The sequence below is a fragment of the Stomoxys calcitrans genome, chromosome 4, assembly GCF_963082655.1.
Source record: "Stomoxys calcitrans chromosome 4, idStoCalc2.1, whole genome shotgun sequence".
In the NCBI taxonomy this organism is placed as follows: domain Eukaryota; kingdom Metazoa; phylum Arthropoda; class Insecta; order Diptera; family Muscidae; genus Stomoxys; species Stomoxys calcitrans.
In genome coordinates this window covers 22,074,643-22,097,834 of record NC_081555.1, presented here as the reverse complement: position 1 = coordinate 22,097,834, position 23,192 = coordinate 22,074,643, and the positions used below count along the sequence as shown (strand labels likewise).

At 37.7% G+C, this 23,192-nt stretch overlaps 5 protein-coding genes across 8 annotated transcripts in view; all 5 read right to left on the bottom strand.

The window, feature by feature from the left end:
* The window catches only part of LOC106084690 (uncharacterized), a 163,123-nt gene that overhangs the window by 116,314 nt on the left and 23,617 nt on the right, over positions 1 to 23,192 (bottom strand). The gene's annotated exons all lie outside the window — the stretch shown is intronic.
* On the bottom strand, positions 866 to 3,537 carry LOC106084597 (zinc finger protein 334-like). Its single transcript, XM_013248416.2, has one exon. It carries the CDS (start codon positions 3,379 to 3,381, stop codon positions 1,405 to 1,407), a length of 1,977 nt encoding a protein of 658 aa, XP_013103870.2. The 5' UTR covers positions 3,382 to 3,537; the 3' UTR covers positions 866 to 1,404.
* The window catches only part of LOC106084646 (zinc finger protein 91), a 41,327-nt gene continuing 23,459 nt past the window's right edge, over positions 5,325 to 23,192 (bottom strand). Inside the window, exons 1-3 of one of the 4 annotated variants that reach the window (XM_013248518.2) lie at positions 22,327 to 22,346; positions 17,295 to 17,465; positions 11,681 to 17,215 (exon numbers count right to left, since the gene is read on the bottom strand). In XM_013248518.2, coding sequence (XP_013103972.2) covers positions 12,263 to 17,215; positions 17,295 to 17,429 — 5,088 coding nt within the window. In that variant the 5' untranslated portion in view covers positions 17,430 to 17,465; positions 22,327 to 22,346 and the 3' untranslated portion in view covers positions 11,681 to 12,262. Of the gene's footprint in view, positions 9,944 to 10,003; positions 10,189 to 11,680; positions 17,216 to 17,294; positions 17,466 to 20,699; positions 20,712 to 22,326; positions 22,347 to 23,192 lie in introns of those variants that run through there. The other 3 variants (XM_013248510.2, XM_013248527.2, XM_013248501.2) reach the window with 3 other exon arrangements.
* On the bottom strand, positions 20,307 to 22,139 carry LOC106084765 (zinc finger protein 883-like). Its single transcript, XM_013248682.2, has one exon. The coding sequence runs from the start codon at positions 21,939 to 21,941 to the stop codon at positions 20,745 to 20,747; it is 1,197 nt and encodes a 398-aa protein (XP_013104136.2). The 5' UTR covers positions 21,942 to 22,139; the 3' UTR covers positions 20,307 to 20,744.
* The window catches only part of LOC131997382 (uncharacterized), a 1,161-nt gene continuing 107 nt past the window's right edge, over positions 22,139 to 23,192 (bottom strand). The window contains exon 2 of the mRNA XM_059368345.1: positions 22,139 to 23,192. This exon is cut by the window's right edge and continues 1 nt beyond it. Coding sequence (XP_059224328.1) covers positions 22,154 to 23,173 — 1,020 coding nt within the window. The 5' untranslated portion in view covers positions 23,174 to 23,192 and the 3' untranslated portion in view covers positions 22,139 to 22,153.

Genomic DNA, 23,192 nt, shown 5'->3' with positions numbered 1-23,192 from the left:
CGTTGGTCATCATTGCAGCTTTTTACACAGAGCCGACAATAGTCTGAGGGAGGAGGATGTTTTAACATGTCTTTAGCCTAAAATATTAGTTCTAGTTGAAATAATATTCTTTGTGCTTGGGTAAGTTCCTAAAAGATAATGTTGGAGAATTCGTAAAAGATTGATTGAAGCTGTGTCTAGTGTATATTTTTAACAGCAGATTTTAGTTTTACAAAGTTCCAAACGTTACTACCAGCATAACCGTAGAAAGGCCTCTGAAGGTGGGTTTAGCACCCCAGTATTTTAAAAAGTCGTTGTGTTCGAAGAAATTTGCTAATTTAACTGCTATTCAAAGGATTTCAGCCCCCTAGGAAGCTGGATACAATTAACAATATTGGCATTTATTCACATTCGCCAACTCAGACAACCTACAAAAACCTTAAGGGGAAATGCTTTTTTTTTCCAGTGCAAGACAGGTACACAGTAGATATTGTATTGTTTCCTATTCCTTGGCATCCTCACAACAAAGAAATCATTGCTTGAAACCTTTGGTCTATCAGCATGTTTCCTAATCAGATAGATGCTAAAACAAACTTTTTTGAATTTAAAAAATTTAAATCATAAACTTCTAGGCCATGATTAATTTTTAAAGTCTTTTTCCAATTTTTTTCTTCTTATTTTTTTTAGGTCCCAGGATCCCTTAGTAGATGGTCAAATCACTAGCGAAAACAAAAAGTGTGTAGGTCCCATGAATAGCATTAAAATTGCCATATGTTACCTATTGTAAATAGTAACAAAAGTTAGTGATTTTGTTTTCTATAACAACAAGCACACCCAATTGATATTATTTGAGTCACGTTGGGCGCCAATAAATAATGCTTCTTTTTTACAAGTCTCTTATGTTTATTCAATAGTTCGTTGTTCATGTTTAAATGTATTTCGTGTCTCACGAATGTCTTTCAGCTAATATAAGTTGTGTTTTATATTAGCACTATATCTTGCAGTGCAATGCAGTTTGTATGAAAATGTCATCTATCCAGGACAACGAAGTTCTGGATAAATCACCAGTGCAGGCGGATTCACTAATAGAAGGTAAGGTCACTTGCGAAAATATCAAGTGGATAGGCCCCGTGAACATCATAAAGGATGTCAAATCTGCCAATTGAAAGTGTCATCAAATAGGAGAAAACGTAAGCAAAGAATTAATGTAAAAAGAGAGCAAGTTGACATTCTCAATGCCAAGTACTGCCAAAAAGGAAAAAAAAACTGTATGTCGACTGATCGCTTGGCTTAACCTTATTCAGTGAATCCTGCAGTGCAGGTTTATGTAGAACATATGTTGTCAGGATTACCTTGATCTGTTTTACACAAATAAGTGTGGCAGCTTACAGAAATACCTCTATTGTGAATGGTTTGAGTGTCGGCTTATAGCTCAATAATTTCCTTTTCTGATTTTATGAATTCTTCACTGTTCCATGTAGCATCCTGAAATTCTGTTGGCATTTCGTGCTCATCCATTTCCTCATTTGCATTTGTATTAGCTGAATATTGTTCTGTCTTCACGTAAACAGAGTTTTTCTCCAACTCTTCTTGGCTCTCTTGGGGCAAGGGATGCAGGCGCCTTATGTGGGTGTATAGCGAAATTTTCTTTTCATATTCTTTGGAACATGTTTTGCATCGAAATCTTCCATTAGCGCCGCTCTCATATAAGTTCATAAAGCGCAATTTATATGCTGTTGACTTCTTTTGGTTGATGTTAGCATTTTTAGGTTTGTGAATGCGTCTTCTGTGGGAGTAAAGGGAGGCTCTCGTTTTATATTGTTCGGGGCAAAGTTGGCATTTGTATAAAATCGTTTGCTGCTGCTGCTCAGCTATCATGGGAGAATCAGAAATCATAGGCGCCTGCTTCTCTGCTAAAGAGACATCGTCTTTATGACATTGGTTAAGATGTAGGTACATGGAATGTCGCTTTTCATACTCCATGGAACAATAAATGCACACATGCACTATACCTTCTCCCCGAGTTTCAAGTCGAAACCCCTTTTTAGGCTCTGTTGGTCCACCATCTATTTGACATCGTTTGGCATGATAGTACATGGAAATCCTTTTGTCACACTCCTTGGAGCAATAAATGCAAACGTAGACCACTCTCTCTCCCCGAGTTTCTCGGCAATAACCTTTCCGAGTCTCTTTTTGGGCCGCCTCGTTTTGCATCTTCTTCCATTCCTGGTTATGATATTTTTTCATATGCACACGGAAATAGGTACGGCAGGTAAATGCCTCGGGGCAAAAGGAGCAGGCATGCGTTTTCTCGCCTTTATGGCTAGCCAAATGCTCGCGCAGTGCATCCGGACGGACATAGGACTTGTCACAAATGTTGCATTCATAAGTCTTGGGTTTATGAACACAAAGATTGTGGTTGTATAAATGCTTTCTTGTTGCATAGGACTTTGAACACTTGTCGCAACGATATTTCCCTTCCGACTTCTCGCTGTCTACAGAATTTCTATCTCCTCCCTTGCTGGTGTGGACATTTCTTTTGTGATTTCTTAAAAGGTTCTCCATACGGAAAGCCTTGCAACAAGCATCACATCTAAGCTGCTGTGGGGCATTATGATAACGTATGTGGTTTTCAATGTCGTAACGGCTTTCCAGTCTCAATTGGCAACACATAAGGTAACAACAACCTTCTGAAGCATGGTTTTTGCTAAAATGTTCTTTCAACTGGGAGTATGTAGAAGCCAGTTGATGGCAAATTTCACATTGCAAAGAGTTGCGCCACAAAGCCACCAACTCATCAAACTCCTCTACAGACTTTTTTGTAGCAGAAAATTTTTTATCTGAAGAGCAAATGTTGGTCTGGCCCATAGATGATGAGGGCCTATCATCATTGTTCGAACTATAATCTTCATTGGATTCATCGTAAGACATTGAATTCTCTTTTCTATTGGAAATAGGAGACATTTCTCCATCCGTTAATTGGCCTTCATCTTCATAATCACTGTTAAGGTCCAAAGGTTCTTCAGTTTTTATATGAAAGGTAAGGAGCGCAGGTTTCTTTAATTCCTCAGTGCTGGCGCTCAATTCTTCATAATCACTGTTGAGGTCCAAAGGTTCTTCAGTTTTTATATCGAATGCAAGGGTCGTATGTTTCATAAATTCCTCAGTGGTGGCGCTTAATTCCTTGGCAACATGCCAGCCCATTTGTTCCTTCTGCTGATTTATATTCAGCTCAGATTTCACCTTAACAACTTCCTCAGCTTCTTTCACCACTGCTATACGCAGATGCAGGTCCTTCTGCGCCTCAATAATGGACTCCTGGAATTGATGGAACTCCGAGATATGTTGCCAACATTTTCCACATATGTATTGAAGACGTCCCTCCCATTCCATATTTAACATCTGAAAGCATTGAAGTTATATTTGGAAGTCATCATTCATCATTCATTGGGTGTTTTGGAGAGTAGACTCACTGCGTTGGTAAAATATTTGCCCACAAGATCATGATTTGCGTTAGTTTGACCTGTCTCATCATAAAGGCTGCAATGATTTCCAGCATTACAGCTTTTTACGCAGAGTCGGCAATAGTCTGAGGGAGGAGGTTGTTTCAACATGTCGTTAACTTAGGAATTAGTTCTTAGGTTGTAGTATTGTAATCACTTGGTGGTTTTGAGAACCTTCCTAAAAGAGAATTTTAAACGATTCATAAAAGGTTTTGTGTCTGCTTTATCATCACTAGATTAAGTTTTAAAGCATTTCAAATGTGAAGTGTTGACTTTTGTGAAGCTATTATTTATAAGCATTTTGCCCCCCTTAAGAAAAATCAACAATTTTGCAAGATCAACTTGCACTATTATCATTTGAAATGTCAAATCAAAGTATTTTTTTTTTTTATTAAGATGAGTTTCATTAGCCCTAAAAGTTTGGAGGTCCCCCTGACTTTGCAGATACCCTAGTTTGAGTGAAGAAAGTTTAAGAAACGAAATGTATTGCTACTATACAGAAAACTTTTTTTCCCAACTGAGGTTGGGCACGCGACTAGCAAACTCGGTTACTCTCCGTTTCACTGACAGACCTTTGGTCCATTGTGTTTACTCTAGAACAAAGTAGAAGAGAAGAAGATGGAGAAACATTTTGTTAACATATACCACAGAACGATACAAGACATCAAATAAGGGCAGAAAAACGAAAATAATCCATAATACAAGAAAAAAACTTATGCCAAATTTTTATACATACATTTTAAGGAAAAAATTCCTTTGGGAAAAGTTTTTTACTGGATATTAAATGAAGGTTACAATCTTGTTTAAGTTTCAAAATATTTTCTATGAGTAAAGGCCATCAATTTTGTTTTAGCGACTTATGCTAAACAGCAGCTTTAGCCACACTGAACACGACTGTGCACTATTGTGAATGACTATGACTATACAACAGCTGTTAGAACAGGCGATTATATTCATGTCATTATTGAAGTTGTTGCCGTAAGACATACAACCAAAAACACACATAAAACACACGATTTCTATTGAGAAATCGGGAGCCCTATTAAAATAAGGGTCCTTGCTGCTTTACAGTGCACTATCATGCTAAATTACAACTAAAGGCTTGTACTATGGTCGCTTTTCGCGACGAAAATCAATATTTTTCACGATAGTATGTATATGGTAATAAACAAGTGAAAGCATGCTAGGCTGTCACGGTATCTCTATGAAGGCCAACAAAGGAAATGAATAAGAATTGCTATGCTTTTCGAGCTATATCTGGTAATGGACACATTGTGAATATACTTGGCTTGAATGTTGGAGACCATAATAGAAATCATTGTGCAACATTTCAGCCAAATCCGATAAGAATTGCACCCTATGGGGACTCAAAAAGTATAATCGGAAGATCGGTTTTACATCAGGTTATGAAATTATTCATACCATATTTGGCGCGTATGCTGAAGTTAATAGAAAAAGTTGTAGTGCAAAATTTCAACCAAGTCAGATGCTCAAAAATTATAATTGGGAGATCGGTATATATGGGAGCTATATCAAGTTTTGAACCGATTCGGCAAATTTTTTGGGCGTTACAGTACAAAATTTCAGCCAAATTGGATAAGAAATACACTCTCTGGAGGCTTAGGAAGTCAAAATCCGAGATCGGTTTATATAGGAGCTATATCAAAACATGTACCAACATGGCCCATTTACAAACCCAATCGACTTACGCTACCTAACAGGAAGTGTTTGTGCAAAATTTCAGGCGCGAAATTTTCGATGGAAAAAAATCACTTAATTTTTCGTATAATTTTGCATTTAGTTTTTTATATTTATTTATTTATTCAAGAGATAAAAGCCAAAGTATATAAATATTGCAATTAAAGCGAAAAATATATTTAAAATGATAATAATAAGGTTAATATGTAGATATATGATTTATATTTCGTTGAAATTAAAAAAGAAGGGAGGGGGATTGATAAGCATGGGGTAGCCCATCTTTTAAAGTCAAGCGTGAGTCGAATTACCGGATACATGAACAAATAAAATAAATCGAAATATCTCTATTGTGAATTACGTATCTCTTTATTGAATGGGAATTTTTGAAATTTGGGTACGCGATTGTTTAAATCTATAATTATTTATCAAAACGTTGACATAAAAATGTATATACAAGTGACATAACACCCATTAATTACGAGATGAAATTTCATTCGATACGAAAGCGCACTTGATGACGTGTGAGGTAATTCGGTCCCTGATTTTATAGTAGGAATAGCTGTAATCAGCTGATATTAAAAAAGTTGTTTGAATGACTGAAATGCTGAGAAAACAGCCGTTTGTATGTATTATGTGCATTTCTTCGCTTAAATGATAAAAATCTGCTGGTTAAGACGGCATTCAATCACCGCGTACACGATCGAGTGCGCTATCGTATCGATGGAAATTTCATGGGGATTATACCACTTGTATATAAATTTGTGTGTCCAAGTTTTTATAAATAATGTTCGATTTGAACATTCGCTTTCCATAAAGATATAAATAATTCACAATAGAGACATTTCATGCATGCGGTAATTCGGCGCCAGGAGTTCAAACTATCAAGACACGCACTATTGTGAATAGTTTCTGGGCAGCTGTTACGGTTTGTGACTATAAAAATAATTCGCAAAAAACCGGCGAACAAAATAAAAGTCTAAAAATTAAAACAAAAGTATTTCTCTTTTTGTGGGTAGCCCACCAGCTGATTTTCTACTACAAAAACAGCTGTTTGTATGACCCAAATAATTATTTTTTTTTTCATTCAATATACCAATATCATTTTTTTCAAAATCAGTTGATGGTGTAAGCGTTTGTTTTGCTTAATTTATCATAATAAGGTGATTAAAAAGTGGGACAACTGCTATTTGTTCGCTTTTACGATTTTGTCTTTCACGTAAAGTAGAGTGATACAGAGCATTGCTTTCATGTACCAGGAAAAGTTTTATGAACTTGAATCTCAGCTATATTATAGCAAAAAAATCAGCTGTTTTATAGTGAGAAATCGGTTTTTTATTGTAAGAAATGTTGTTTGCACGATTCAAGTGCTGTTCTTTGCTTTTGTCAAAATCAGATGTTTGTCAAATCAGCTGATAATGAATTGCGAAAACAGCTGTTTATTAAAATCAGCTGATTTTGTAGTAGGAATACACTTATATGAATGACCCAAGAGCTTTACTGAGCTTATTTTATGATAATGAGATGATTTTAAATTAAAAAAAAAAAAAACAGTTTTACGGTCCGATTTTTTATAGTATTTGAGAGTTTGCAAAATGTTGACCTACTACTATTAGAAAATAAAGATTTTTTTTTTTTAAATTCCAAAATTTCATTTAAGTCTCTGGCTCTAGCTCCAAAAATTCTCTTTCGGATTTTATGAAGTTTTCACTTTCCAAAGTGGCATCTTCGAATTCCATCATTTCATTTTCCTTGGTTACATATTCCAAGAGATTGCTATCATCTTTCAACTCTGTCTTCACATAGGTGGAGCTGGTTGCCTCTTCAATTTTCAACACTTTGGCCTCTTCAACGGTCATCATCAATGGATCTTCTTCAACCTCCGCAACATTTACAGCATCATTATCATCAGTTGGTGTTCTGTTGCCTTTATCTGTAGTTTTTGTGGCATTTTTTGGCACTACAATTCTGGTGAAAGTTGTGCATTGATTCATACGAGTTCCTCGATTGTGTATCCTCCTGACATGGGCATAGATGGAGCAACGCTTGTCATACTCCTTCCCACAAAGTCTGCATCTATACATGAAACTAGGTGGATTTTCGGAGCCCACCTGATATTTTATAAAATAGGATTCAGGTTGGGAATTTTTATTGTGAGTCCGCCGTGTATGGGCATACATACAGCCTATGTTCTCATAGGATTTGGGACAAAATTTGCATTTATACATGACACTGGTGGTTTCGTATACTTTTTCTTGACCCTCTACTTCTTCGGTTGCCACTTCGGATTTGATTCTCAACGGATGCAGACGGTGAATGTGAGCGTATAGCCAATATTTCTGTTCATATTCCTTGGAACATATTTTGCAACGAAAGCTGCCATTTGGGGAGCGCTCGGATAAATATTTAAGGCGTAAATTCATTTTCTGTGAACTCTTTTGGTTGTTCAAGGCAATTCTGTTTTTGTGGTTGCGTCTTTTGTGATTGTTGAGCGAGTCCCTCATCTTATATTGCCTGGGGCAAAAGGGACACTTGTGCAAAGTGTTTTGCTGCTGCTCAGCTGGCACTGGGGGTTCAGTAATCATTGAAGCCCGCTGCGGTTTTGGTGTTACTTTCTCTTCACCTGTATTGGTTGCAACCTCCACCACAGGCACATATACTCGCCCTACAATTTTCTTATAGGTTGGACGCTTTGTGCCAGGTATTTGAGCGGTACGATTGTGCACCCGCTTGACATGGGAATAAATGCAGAGACGATTTTCATACTCCTTGGCACAAATGTTACACCTAAACAAGGTGCGGGGGGCATCTTCAGAGCTTTTCCCTTCCACCTGAACTTTGGTTATAATCGATTCAGGTCGGGAAGTTTGATTGTGGGTCCGTTGCAGATGGGCAAATATGGAATGCTTTCTCTCATAGGCTTTGGGACAAAAGTTGCATTGATACAAGATACGGGCGGAGCAGTTGAAGGCATCCATACGTATGACATGATCGTCCACTTGAATATTTTCCACGTCTTCTTCTTCGTCGCCTTCGGGAGGCAAGCTTACCACAATTGAACTTTGCTCGAATGTTGCTCTCTTCGGATGCACATGTTTGATGTGGGTGTGCAGCGAATATTTCTTTTCATATTCCTTGGAACATACTTTGCAGCGGAATGCTCCAGTTGCAGTGCGCTCTACCAAATACTTGGAACGCAAATAAATATTTGTGGGCACATTGAGTAGTTCGTCCCTGCTGCTGACTAGGGCCTGCAGGTTGATGCCAGCACTACTGTTTTGGTGCATGCGCCTGACGTGAGAGTTAAGTGAGCATTTTGTATCATATGGCCTGTAGCAAACTGGACATTTGTACAGGGACGTGTTTTCCGTGAGACTAAATAAGTCCGGAGTCTTTTGGTTATCTTCAGAGTCCTTTGACAAATTCTGTTCAACTGGCAATGCGGCTTCCTCTTCGACAAACTTTGATGATCTATCACCTCTATGTATACGCCTGAGATGATTATACATGGAACGTGGCTTGTCATACTCCATGGCACAAAGCTTACAAATGTAGACCATACTGCCTCCCCGAGTTTCGCGCCGATAATCCTTCATGGACTCTTTTTGGGCTGTCTGGTTTTGCATCTGCTTCCATTCCTGCGGATGGTATATCCTCATATGCCGGCGGTAATAAGGTCGACAGGCAAATGCCTCGGGACAAAAGGAGCAGGCATGCGCCATGTTACCTGTATGGGCAGCCATATGTACGCGCAATCCCTCCACACGCACAAAGGTCCTGTCGCATATGTTACATTCAAGCCTCTTGAGGACATGTACCCCACGAATGTGGTTGTTCAAATTCACCTTCGTTGCAAAGGCCTTGGGACACTTGTCGCAACGAAATTTCCCTTCCAACTTCTCGCCAACTTCTGCCTTGCTGCTGTGTATATTTCTCTTATGATCTCTTAAATAACGGGTCAAACGGAAACCCTTGAAACAGGTCTCACATCTTAGCTCCGGTGGGGCATTGTGATAGCGTATGTGATTTTCAATATGGTAACGATTTTCCAACCTCAATTGGCAACACATCACGTAACAAATTTCTGAAATATGGCTCTGGCTAAAATGTTCCTGCAAATGGGAAAAGCTGGGCACTAGCTCATGGCAAATTTCACATTCCAAAGAGGAACGCCACAAAGCTACCAGCTGGTCAAACTCCTCTGCTGACTTTTTGGCAGCAGGATTTTTACTAGCCGCAGAGGAAAGGTTTGCCTGGCTTAAAGATGACAAGGGCATTTCATCACTTGAGCCATAATCCTCATCAGATTGCTGGTCCTCGTCCTCATCGTCGTCGTCGTTGTCCCTTATTAAACTATTTTCCTCACTTCTGGTATAGCTCAAGGACATCAGAGACATTTCCTCATCCATTAACTGGCTGCTGTCCTGATGCTGTTTTGTGCCATCACCATCATCACTGTTGAGATCCAAAGGTTCTTCAGATTTTATAACATAGGTCACTGCAGCAGGTTTTATTACATCCCGAGTGCCAGCGCTACTTCCCTGGGCGAAAAATAACTCAAGTTGTTTTTCCAGTTGATTTATATGCATTTCAGGCTTAACATTTACATCCTGAGTTAGTTTGAGCTCATTCATCAATTCCTTGTTGAGGTCAAGAGCTTTTTGCGCCTCAATAACCGACTGATGGAATTGATGAAATTCGTCAATGTGCTGCCAACATTGCTCACAGATATATTTGAGATGTCTCTCCCATGCCATATTCAACATCTGAAAGCAATGAAGGTATATTGGAAGTCATCATTCACTGTTTGTTATGAGGAGACTCACTGCGTTAGTAAAATATTTGCTCATAAGCTCATGGGTCTCATTAGCCTGTCCCGTCTCATCATAGAGGATGCGCTGGTGACCTCCATTGCAGGTTTTTGCACATAGCCGGCAATAGTTTGAGGTAAAGTGTTGTTGCTGCAGCATGTTTCTTAGCTTAAGGGTTGGTTTTTAACTTGAGAAACTTCCTAGAAGAGAACATGAAGATTTCTTTAAGGTTGCTTGCAGCAGTTTCTTAGATATCAGCTAAGGATGGGGGGAACTATTTTTGTTCTTGTTTGTTTGTTTATTTATTTATTATTATTTTTAGCAATTGTATTTCGCAGTGAACAAAAAATGGAATAGTCTTGGAACAAATTCAGCGCGTCTTAAGTGAGAGGTATTGTTATGCGGGTATTAATGGCACAATACGAACAAAATGGAAATCGTTACCATAAATTGTTTCTCATGACATAAGCTCTAAAGTCGTTAGCGAAAACAGCTGATTTGAATTTTGTCGATTATCGTATAAAGTGGCTACTGAATACCAAATTCTTTAACTTTTCTGTTATTGATTTTTAACTAAACGACTTTCGTTAAAACATTTTACAGAATTCCACTACTGAAGTCCAATACTATGCCCTAGGCTTCTAGAACAAATGCAATTCATTATAGGCTGCCGCTTCATTGCTATGTGTTTAGGCAAATATCTGAAATGGTTCCTTAAAGAGGGTGCTAATTTGAATACTCTTACATATAAAATTTTTCAATGACAAAACTGTGGCCTTATTACCGCATACGTGGTCGAGTGCTCTTTCGCATCGAATGAAACTTCATCTCGTATTTAATGGATGTTATACCACTTTTATAGACATTTTAATGTTAAAATTTTTACCAATTATGATCGATTTAAGCATTTGCTATCTTAAGTATCAAAAATCTTCGTTCAATAAAGAAATGCATAATTCACAATAGAGAGATTTCGAACGATTTTACTCGTTCACGTATGCGGCAATTCGGCCCCTGGTTCAGTTGAATGTTTAGCAATTCTTGCCAGTAGTGGATTTAGTGCTAAGTTGTTACATTTGAGAGTTGGTTAACTATTGTGGCATCTATGATGCTTGGATGACAAAGTGTGGTAAGATCTACTACAGTTCAGAGCTTTGGCCGAATTACTGCATACGTGAACGAGAAAAATCTCTCAATTGTGAATTATGCATTTCTTTATTGAACAAAGATTTTTGAAATTTAAGATCGCAAATGTTTAAATCGTTTATAATTAGTAAAAATGTTTACATTAAAATGTCTATAAAGGTAGTATAACATTCATTACATACGAGATGAAGTTTCAATCGATACGAAAGCACACTCGATAACGTATGCGGTAATTCGGTCCCAGGTTTAGTATTGCAAAGTCAATAATTTGTTATGGGAGTGACTTGTACAATTAGGTACAATCATAAACAAATCATTAAATTCATAATTCATAAATATTGTGCCTTAATGAAACAATCGATAACATTTTAAAGAGATTTTTATTAAAATATTATTTAATTGGATTTTTAAATTAACTTAAGACTATATTTAAATACTATATACATAAGGACTATGTATTAATGCCATACATAAAAGCAATAAATATGTTTAAGAAACGTTGTTCCATATGTACTATGGTTTGGAAGAATATTAAGTTCAGGGGATTTAAAAAGTTTTTTTTAGTATATTTGATTCTTTTTTTAAGATTCTTAGTCGTTACTTATACTTTTATTAGATGTATACAGATTTTTAATTATTATTTTATTTTATACTAAACACCTACATATAATAAAGGAGAGCATGTGTAGCAATTGCAACTACTTCTACTATAGCTTATAATACAAAATATCTCCTTAATTCTGCCTACATTTTATGGTAAAGTATTTTCTTTAACTATTAGTGATGTCAAGCAAAAGGATAGGTAACCTGGGTCATTGAAGCTCAAAAACTTCACTGTTAATGGATTCAATGGACAAGATAAGCAAATCAAATTTTCTAGGTTGATGTCTTAGCACCTTTATATTCGTGTATCCTATTGTGAATTGTTCTTTGGAATGAAACTGTATTGAAGATTCAATACTGTTAGTAGACATGTAATCATCGCTGTTATTTGAGTATGCTCAACTTTAACCACAAACAGCTGATGTAAGTTCTAAACTATAGTTCCGTTCTTATCTTGCTCTCTCTCTTATCCTCTTATCTCTCTCTATTTGTTGCTTCATTAACCACAAACAACTGATGTAAGTTCTAACCTATAGTTCCGCTCTTATCTTGCTTGTTATGGGAAGTACTAGGTGAGGAAACATTGGTACGTAATCTAGCCTTGGGTATACCTTTCAGCTTTACAAATGATGTTTCCTTGTTTTCTATTTGTTGCTTCATTTCAGTATTGTGCTTAAATTGTATTATGGTATTGAGTGGTTCCAAAGATCTGTCTGCAACAGATATGGTCTCATTTTGTTTACTGGTCTTCGAAATAGAATTGTCAATCATTTCGTCCATTGTTTGTAATTCACCATGATTATATTCTTCTTTATCATGAGTTTTAAAAGTTTTTGTAACTCTGCTATTAACTGTCTGATCTTCTAAGGTTTCTTCTTTGCAATAGGTTTTTGACTTCTTCTTTTTCTCTTCTTTGAAAACTTCCAAGGATTTTGGTGTTACATCTAGGCTAAGAATATTCAATGATTCCCCTTTGTTAGGGGTCTGCGAAATGTTTCTATTGCTTTTTCTTGAACATCCTATATCACTTGCAGAGATTTTTAGCATATCTTCATTAACTTTAGGTAGTTTTGAAGCACTTTCATCATCTAAGGTTTCTTGGCTACAATGGGCCCTGTAAGTCCGCCTTTTATCTTTAAAAGTTTCCAAGGATTCTTCTATACCAGAAATATTCATTGCTTCCTCTTTTGAAGAGGCCTGGGAAGTGTTTCTAATGCGTTTTCTAGAACTTCCTTTATCGCTTACATTGATTTTTGGTATGGCTCTTTCATCATCTAAGATTTCTTCTTTACCAACGACATTTGACTTATTTTCCCCTTTACCAATTTCCAATGTTTCTCTTAAGCTAGAAATATTCATTGCTTCTACTTTAGAGGATGTCAGCGAAATGTTTCTATGGCTTTCCCTAAAATTTTCTTCATGACATACAGAGATTTTTGTTATGCTTTCTTCAACTTCAGAAAGTAAAGAAACATTATCATCGTCATCATCATCGAAAAATTCTTCTTTTGACTTGGTCTTCTTTTCCTCAAAAGTTTCCAATGATTCTGCTGTTGTGTCCGGGCTAGAACTATTTAATGCTTCTCCCTTAAGACAACTTTTGGAATTACTTCTATTGCTTTTTCTAGAACAGGCTTCAGAGATTTTTGCAACTTCGACTTGCTCTTCGCTAAATTTTGGCTTCTGTTTTTGGGATTTTTTTCTTCTGTCAATAGTTGGTGGCCCATGTATTCTGCTCTTATGGCTAATGATTTTTTTCCCATGTACTCTATTCCTATGATCACGGGCAATTAAATTCGTTTTAAAAGTTTTGCAACATAAATCACATCTGGTGTGTGGCAAAGCTTTGTGGTATAGTATATGGGGTTGTATGGATTGAGGACCTTGAAGTTTACGATTACAACAAGTTATGAAACATTCCTCGACAGCATGTTGCTGAGTGAAATGTTCTAATAATTGAGTATAGTGCGAACAGGATATATGGCAAAGTTCACATTCTAACTTGGGTCTCCATTCGGAGACTAAATGATCAAATTCCTGTTGGCTTAGGGTTTTTTGGATTTTAGTTCTACAAAAGGATTCGCATTTGGAGTCCTCGGTGCTCTGATCTTGAAGGAAAGTTTGTTGTTGGGTTTCTCGAGAGAAACTTGGAGAATTTACTTCATAATCTTGGTATTGTTGCTGGCTGTTCTCTGGAATTTCTTTTTTTATATTAAATCCCCATGGTGACTCTTGTTGAACAATTTCCTCAAATTCAAGCCTGGCATCCTGGGTTGCCTGGTCTTGAACGGAAGTTTGTGGATTCTTTTCATGAGCGAAACTTAGAGAATCTCCTTCAAAGTCTTCTTGTTGATGTTCACCATCCTCTGGGACTTCTTCGATTTTGAAACAAATTTCTTGGCCATTCTCTTCGGCTATCAAATATTGATTTGAGGAGAACATGCGGAAATTTTCCACCGTAGATTGGCAGTAATTGGGCGAAGGTTGAAACTCTTCTGTTGGCATAAGGTTCAAATCTTCTTTAAATGTCAAAGACTGCTGAAATTCCTGCTCCCCATTGTCATCTAATCCCTCTGCCTCCTCCTTAGCATGATCTTCTTTTAGATGCCTTAACAAAATTTCTTGGGAACAAAACTCTTTTGCACAAAATCGACAACCATAACGTATATGTTCATTCTCAAATTTTCTTTTCCTCTTCTCTTTACGCGTCTGCTCCCATTCCTGGGGATGATGCCTTTTCATATGCCTGTACACATCAGCACGGTATGTAAACACCTTGGAACAACAAGGGCAGCCGTGTTTAGTCTCACCCTTATGCATGGACATATGTTCACGCAGTCCTGTAAGACCCTTAAAAGGTTTATCACATATCTCACAATTGAGAGATTGCTGTCCTGGCTTAGGATGCTGCAGATAGTTGTGTTGGCCCAAGGCTTTGCGATTCCGAAACGAACGCTGACACAATTCACAACGAAAATTCCGTTCAATGAATTTCTTCTTGCGATTGGCCTTGGCCCCATGTACCTTGATCATGTGCTCTTTAACGCCTACGTCTACTTGAAAAACTTGGTAACAGATATTGCAGCGATGTTTTTCATCAGTGCAATGATAGCGTATATGTTGTTCAATTTCATAGCGAAAGTAAAGCTCTAACTCGCAACATCGAATGTGGCATTTCTCTAAGGGATGACTTTGAGAGAAATGTTCTTGCAATAGGGAAAATGTCTGAAGGTTTTGATCACAAATGACACATGGCAAATTTGGGCGCCATAAAGCTATGAGACGATCAAAATCTTGGCGAGTGTTGAGTTGAAAATTTTTCAATTTTGAGAGTGAGAGTTTACTCTTAGAGTCTGCCAAAGGCAATTCATCTTCATCTGAAGTGAGAAATTCTTTTTGAGATTCATTTAGAGAGGAATGCTGCTGCTTTTTCTCTTCCTTATTCTCGTCATTTCCACCATTTTTCTCCTCCTGCTCCCTCTTTCTCTCCTCTTCCTTATTCTCTTTTTCTTTTTGTTTCTTCTTCTTTTCCTCCTCCTTAAACTCCTGCGCCTCCTCATTCTGCTCCAGATCCCATGAAGTTTCCGATTTCACCACCAGGGAAATCATGGTATTGCCCTCATCCTCATTCTCCTCCTCTTCTCCTTCCTCCTCCTCCATTTCCTCTTGCTGCTCTCCTCTTCTCGGCTTCACCTCTGCCATTTCAGAGGCAATTTCCGACAAGGTAGAATATTCACTTGACCACTTTACACCATGTTGTTTCCACATATGTTTGCGTATATAGGAATTATAACGGAAAGCCTTATCGCATACGGTACACCTATGCAATATACTGGCGTTGTCTGTATGTATGATGGCACAATGCCTTTTCAAAGAGTTCAAGGACATATAGGATCTATCACATTGTTTACAGGCAAAGGGATGCGTTCTCATATCCTTTGCGGGGGCATTTTGACAACTCCCCTTTTGGAAATGACGGCGCAAATAGCTGGCGGTCTTAAACCTTGCCGAGCATCTTTTACAATCATAACTCTTGCCCTGTTCGGAGTGGTGCTGTTGCATGTGCATCGATCGACTGTAGACACGTTTGAAGGAACGGCAACAATCATCACATCTTAACTTGGGAGGAGTATGATGATAGTCTATGTGTTTTTCGATTTCATAACGATGCCGCAGCTTGTGTTGACAACACAAAATGTGACAGTCCTCCGAGGGATGAAGTTCTCGAAAATGTTGTAAAAGCTTAGAAAAGCTGTCCACTTGCTGCTGACATACAACACAGGACAATAAAGGCTTCCACTTGGCTATTAAGCTGTCAAATTCTTCCACAGTTCTGGGTATCTTGTCTTCCTTCTTGTGTCTGTGTTTCTGGCGTTGGGCCTCAGTTTCCGACAACTCCAAATTCCCTTCATCCCCATACAGGCAGTTTTGTTGTATGTGCCTCTGCAGGGATTCATTATTAGGAAAACTGGCATTGCAGAGGGAGCACTCAAAGCTTTGCAAGGCCGACTTAGCAGCATGCATCTGTTCCTTGTGAAAACTTACCGCATAGAAGCGTGTAAAAGCCAGGAAACATATATCACATCTTAGACGCTTGGGGGCCTGATGATATTCCACATGTTTTTCGATTTCCAAACGATGTCTTAGCTTCTTTTGACAACAAAAAATGTGGCATTCAGCAGAGGGATGTTCTTGCTGAAAGTGTTGCAGCAGCAAAGTAAAGCTAAAAAGTTTTTGCTCGCATACCACACATTCCAAATAAGGCTTCCATTTGGATATCAGACAATCGGATTCCTGTACAGTTTTAACTTTACGGCATTGCTTCTCCGCTGAGGGTTGATCTTCAGCCATGTCCTGCTGGGATAGTTCCTCTAAAAGTGGTGATTGGCTAAAATCATACTCATTGTTGGAAAATCTTGAGCAACTGTCATTGTCTGGATCGCAAAAGTTTTGAGATTTCAAGGAATCTGGTATATGTTGGGAAACTTCCTCCATTGGTTCTTGTTTTACAAAAGCTTGGGAAGGTGGACTATTGTCCAAAGGGTCCATTAACAATTCTTCTGTTTTAAATGGCATTGAAGACATTTCTGAAAATTCCTTTAATATCCCAGCTTCAGAATCAATAACATCCTTTGATGGAGTAGCCATAAGAAGTTTAGAAGAGTTGTTGTCTTCTAATACCACAGCCATTTTAATGCCTTCAGTTGCAGTTCTAGGCTTTTCAATATCAAGAGACCTCTTCAACTTGGCAATAGGGATTTCCTGAAATTCCATATCACTTGGGTCTGATTCGTGAATATTGATTGACTCAATCGCTTCAAACTCAGCAGCTTGCTTTTTGGTACTGCTCCCCAGATCACTTCCCAGCGTTGTTTGTGCCTCTATCACCAACTGTTGAAATTCATGAAATTCCTTTAAATGATGCCAGCATAACTCACAGATATGACTGAATTGTTTGTCCCAGGCCATGTTTAACATCTGAAAACATTTTCAAAAGTTGTTAGCCCAAATTTTGGCATGTATGCTATAGTGTGTGTAGGGCTGTGTTAGAACTTACTGCGGTTGTAAAATACCGGCTCATCAGTTCATAGGTTTCATTGGTGTGGCCTGCTTCATCATAGAGTCTGTGATGCTGATTATCCGTACAAATTTTTATGCATAAGCGACAGCGAAGTGAAGTTGGTTGCAACATTTTTAATAAATAATTGGCTTTAAATCGTAGTTATTCCTAGAAAAAAATATGAATAGATCATGTAGGATCATCGATAGAAACTTAAAAAAAAATTGAGAGAATTTGAAGCTTTAAATCAGTCAATCGAGCTTTTAGTAAAAACCACAAAAAGAGAAAAAAGGTTTCAGAGAGCATCTATAGTTCACAAACAGAGAATAAACCTATGCTGTACTTAGTGCAACCTGATCAGTTATATCCACTGCGGTCGGAATCCAGCCAGAATAGATGGATTCCACTGCTGTTGGATTTGTATCGGAATCCATCTAGATTCATATCTGGCCATAGACTCGCCACCCTCTGCAAAGGAATTCGGAAAAAATCTTAAGCGGAGCTGGAGCGCTCCAGTTTTTGCCACTCTGAATGACTTCGGGATAAAATCTTAGTGGACTATAATAATTGCTCTTGTTTCAAGATTATTAAATTTTACAAAACTACGCAAACTGTAAAGGCCATCGACATATACAAAACGCTTTTTGCAAGTTTTACAATTTATTCAAGTGAAAAATGAACAAGATAACAAAAAATAATAAAGAGAATAAAAAAAGCTCCTACACAGCTGACATTGATCATTTGCCAGTAATAATTCACAATAGCACGTATACAACATATACACGAGCTGTGTTTAGTACGCATAGGCATAGTTACTGCTATTAAAGTAAAACTCGCATAAACACACTCCTCCCTCAGCACTTTGAAACCAAATATCTGCATTTTTGTTGTTGTGCTGTAGAGAACTGTTGGTATTGTTATTTCATTGTTAGTAATGGATCTATTGACAGCTTTGTTGTTATGATTGTATGAGCCATGTTGTGAAAAAAAATTTTCCACAAAATATGTTCAACCTCATGGCAGCCGGTTGTATGTACTGGATTGACCCGAAGGGGTCCTTCATCGATAAGGGCTGTCACCTCAGTGTACAACAAACTGATTCAACACACGGATGCTGCCTGATGCTGGTTCATAGAACCGACTGCCGGGTTTTACGCGCGTTTTGGACGCATGTGGGCAATATTGCTCATGATGCGTTCGGCTTCCAGTGTCATACTTCAATATGCGCTCATGAAGCTGCGTACTATGTGATGGCACAATGACGGCATTAATGTAATTAGTGTCACGGTTCTTAAAAATTGTTTATTTTTATCAATCACTGATAGAAATCTGGCTCGAAGGACCATGAATAACCTAGTGAAAAAAAATCTAAGTGGGCTGTAACAATTATTCTTTCAAGTTTATTTAATATTTCATTCGGCATTTTTTAAAACTACGATAACGAGATACAAAAGAAAACCTAGTTTTACAATTTATTTTTAAAGCAAAAAAAGAACAAGATAACAAAAAAAAACAGAGATAATAAAGAAAATGAAGAGTCCGAAATATCCTTTTGTTACACAGCTAACATTACACAGCTGCCAGTGATCATTCACAATAGCTTGTATACAGCATATACACGAGCTGTGTTTAGTATGCATATGTATAGAAACTGCTGCTCAAAGATTTTAGAAATTTTACAAGATATACCAACTGATTGGTTTTCTTTTCTAATAAACCCCACAATTTAGGTTCAAACATGTGTGAAACTATTGTTTTTGCTTACGGTATTATGTTCACATTTTGCAATTTTTCCATTAATTGGATTTTTCCTTTATACTTTAAACGGTGCCAATAGATAAAGAAAATTTTTATTTGTATATTTCACAAACTATTTCACAAACCAACACAATTGAGCGTAATTTCGTAATAATTTGCAAATTAATTTTTTATTTACGAAGAACCAAAAAGAAGAATTGGTTAAAATGCTGCTTTCGACATGCCATCTTCCATGAATCTAAACTGTGCCACCTTTAGGATATTAGCAAGACTAAAATCTTCGCAAACTCGCTTCAACACATACCATGTTGTCTTAAAAAATGGCTTCGCCATATGAAACAACCACCATGACATAAATGTTGTTATAGTGCTCTCAATGCAAGTGTTGTTGTTCCTATGGTTAACATGTTCAGTTTTGTTTGAACAAAAAGACAGAAAATCTCCAAAGATACTGTTATACCAGGGATCAAATGATCGCATACGAGATTGAGTGCGCTTTTGTATCGAATAAGATTCCAACTCGTTGTTGTTGTAGCCATATGTCTATATGTAGAGATGGCGATCCTCGTCTAGCTCCAATAGGTGAGCTACCTCGTTCCGGTACAAAGGACCGATCGACGCGGGGACAGGTTGGCCATTGGTTAATTAAGGGCGAACATCATAGGCACTCTGTATTTATGCAAGAGCGGGTGCCGCCCGATCTCTCACTGAGACTCTCCGCTCGATACCGCTAATTGTCCGCGCCTGCAATAGCAGCTACTCCGTATAGAGCATTCCACCACTATCCGTAACCTCGTAGCTAAGCTTCTCGTGATAACACTGAACACCACGGAGCTCGAACTTGCAGCCTGTGTGGTGCTAATAGTTTTCCCGTGCGGGATGCCCATATTTAATGGATTTTACACTTCTTTTATATACATTTTAATGTAAAATTTTTTATAAATTATGATCAATCCAAATATTCGCGTTCTTAATTTCAAAAATTCTACATTCATTATTCACAATAGAGTGATTTCGAATGGTTTTACTATGATAATTCGTCCACATTATTCACTTAACATGTTTAAGGCAAGTGATCAGCATAAACTGAAGTATTTCAAGTCATATTTTAAAAAGATGTAAAATAAAAAGAAAGTATAAAGCGTGTGGGTGCAATATTCTGCATTTTATGGGAGAAAAATACTTTTACTAAAATTTGTTAACATTCACAATCGGCAGATTATGACAAACTTAATGATGTTCATAGGGCCTTTCCACTTTATGTTTTCGCAAGTGACCTAACCTTCTATTAGTGAATGCTGTTAGTATACCATGTTGTCTAAAAAATGCTTTGCCGTATGTTTTGGCATGACAACCAGTGACCTGTCGCTTTGACACTCTCAATACAACTGTTGTTGTTCATGTGGTAAACGTGTTGAGTTAGAAAATAAAACAAAAAACTCCCGTGATCTTAATTTAACTGCTAGTTTGCCTCACAAACTTTCTATTTTTGGCAATTATTATTTATTTTTCCAAAACAAAATATTTTGTTTTTCTTTCTTATGAATAAAGCCAAATAGACTCCTCCCAAAAAGTTGGTTTTGCCTTAGTCAATCTATGTAAATCAATTTTTAATATTTTAGAATGTGGAGGGAGATACCATACTTTGTCATATCAAATTGATGTCTATTCAGCTACAGTTTCCTTCTTCTAGTCGAACCCATAAGCATTAAGTATGGCTTTAGGCAGCCTTTCAATGCGTACAAAGGCAGTTTTCATCTTCACAGGTTGATGTCTAGCATCGGTAATAGAGTTCAGTTGGATTTGGCTAGTATCTTTAAGTTCAAGTTTGTTTTCATGAGCGCTGCTACTTATGAAAACATCAGATATGGGTTCATTTTGTATTTTAATACAAAACTCATTAAGCTCTTGATCCTTTTCAGGGGTTTCTTTTTTGAAAATTTTCTGATTTAGCTCATTGTGGGGCAATGATTTGTTTGTTGTGGGTATTCCACCAACTGATTCACTATGATTCTCAGTTCGCCTCTGCTGCTCCATTTCTAGGCCATGAAATCTTCTCATATGTTTAAATAAAGTGGCACGTTGCGTGAATACTTTGTGACAATATTCACATCGGCAAAAATTTATATCCTTGTGCAAGGCTATGTGTTGGTACACGCTATTGTAACAAGTAAAAGATTTGTCGCATATGGAACAATCGAAATATTTGCGTCCTGCAACGGGATGCATACGATATTGGTGTTCTGCCAAGTAACTTCGATTTATAAATGTACGCTCACAAGGTTGACAGCGATATTTGTTGCTCCTGGCGCCATGCACCTTACGCACATGATACGTTTTATCGGTAGCCGACAATGAGGCATAACACATGTCACATTTATGTTCGTCATCGGCAGCATAGTGATAATGAATATGTTGTTCAATTTCAAAACGGAAGTGAAGCTTAAGTTGGCAACACAATATATGGCATTGCTCTTTGTTATGATGTTGAGAGAAATGTTGCTGCAATTGGGTAAATGTGCCTAGTGTTGTGCCACAGATGACACATTCCAACCTGGATCGCCACAGGGCAATGAGACGATCATAGTCCCCACGAGTTTTGGTGTCGATGGCCTTTAATTTGGAGAGTGTGAGGGGTTTCATACTTTCCAGATATGACAATGATAATTCGTCATACTCTTCTTCATGCTGCTCGTCACTTTCCACCTCATCCTGCACCTCGTCAGCAGTATCGGTTGAAGAATTCGTTTCTCCCTCGCCCATTTCCCATGTAAGAGAATTGTTGGTAATCGACTCTTGACTATGTCGCCTACTCATATGTTTCCTTAGACCCGCTCTGGTTATAAAGGCCTTGCCACAAATGCTACACCTATGCAGAATATTCATTTTGTATGTACGATCTTTTAAAGAGTTGACATATTCCCGGTTCTGCGGCGAGTGGTTTCGGCATTTGTTGTCTTTTAAATGCCTTTGCAAGGAATTATGGTATGAGAAGCCAGCCTTACATGAAGAACATTGGAAAGGTTTGGATTTGGCGTACTTGGACGAATGTTTATTTCTTAAGTGACAGTTTAGTACATATTGACGTGAGAAGGAAATTAAACATTCATCACATCGAAGTTTCTGGGGTGCTTGATGATATTCATGTGCCGTTTGATTTCATAATGATAGTGTAGTTTTCTTCGACAGCACACAATGTGACAGTCTTCAATGGGATGGTGTTGCTTGAAATGTTGTTGTAGCAAAGAAAAGCTGGACATTTGTAACTTACAAACGAAACATTCCAATACAGGCCTCCACTGGCCTATTGCGCACTCATATTCTGCAATAGTTTTAGGATCCTTGGGTTTTCCACGGCGTGAGCGCTTCGAATGTTGCTTGATTTGATTGTTGGTAGGTCCTGCTGTATTCATGTAATTGTCATCACTACTTATTTCTTCATCCATGTCCTTAGTCAAATCACAAGAGTTCTCAGACATCAAATGAAGGGAATCTTCATCAAGAATTTGTGGGTCCCTAAGTGGACTAAATTCTTGTTTAACGCTTTTGGATTGATTGTCCAAAAGAATATTCGAAGAGTTAAATGATTCCCTCAAAGATCCTTTGCCATTTGTTACAATGAAGCTTTCACTTTCGTACTTCTCTACAGTTATAGGCTGCACAGAATTAAGAAAACAATCATTGTCTGCCGATATGGTGGTTGTGGGGATTTCTGCATGCATTAGTAAGCTTGCTTCTGTCTCCACGGGGATATCACTAGCCAATTCTGATTGTTTTGCCATATTAACGCCACTGCTTTCAATCTCAAATTTCTTTATAGCTCTAGTGGACTCCTCGTTATTATAAGGGCCGGCAGGCGGAAGTTCAGCAGTAAGGATTTCCTGAATTTCATTTTCACTCTGAATTATAATCTTGTTTGGCCCAGGCTCCACAACATCGCCAGCATCTTGCTCCATAATAAAATCTTTAGTATCCATCATTTTCTGTCCAGTAAAATTCAAACGATTGATTTTTTGTGCCAATATCACTGATTGTTGAAAATCTTGAAATTCCACAATATGACGCCAACAGGTCTCACATATATGGGTTAGATGTTGATCCCATTCCATGTTCAACATCTGAAAGCAGGCCAAAATG

Excerpts from the sequence above, each read along its gene's own strand:
- LOC106084765 (XM_013248682.2), bottom strand. The coding sequence starts at position 21,941 with ATGAATATTCTGCATAGGTGTAGCATTTGTGGCAAGGCCTTTATAACC.
- LOC106084597 (XM_013248416.2), bottom strand. The coding sequence starts at position 3,381 with ATGTTAAATATGGAATGGGAGGGACGTCTTCAATACATATGTGGAAAA.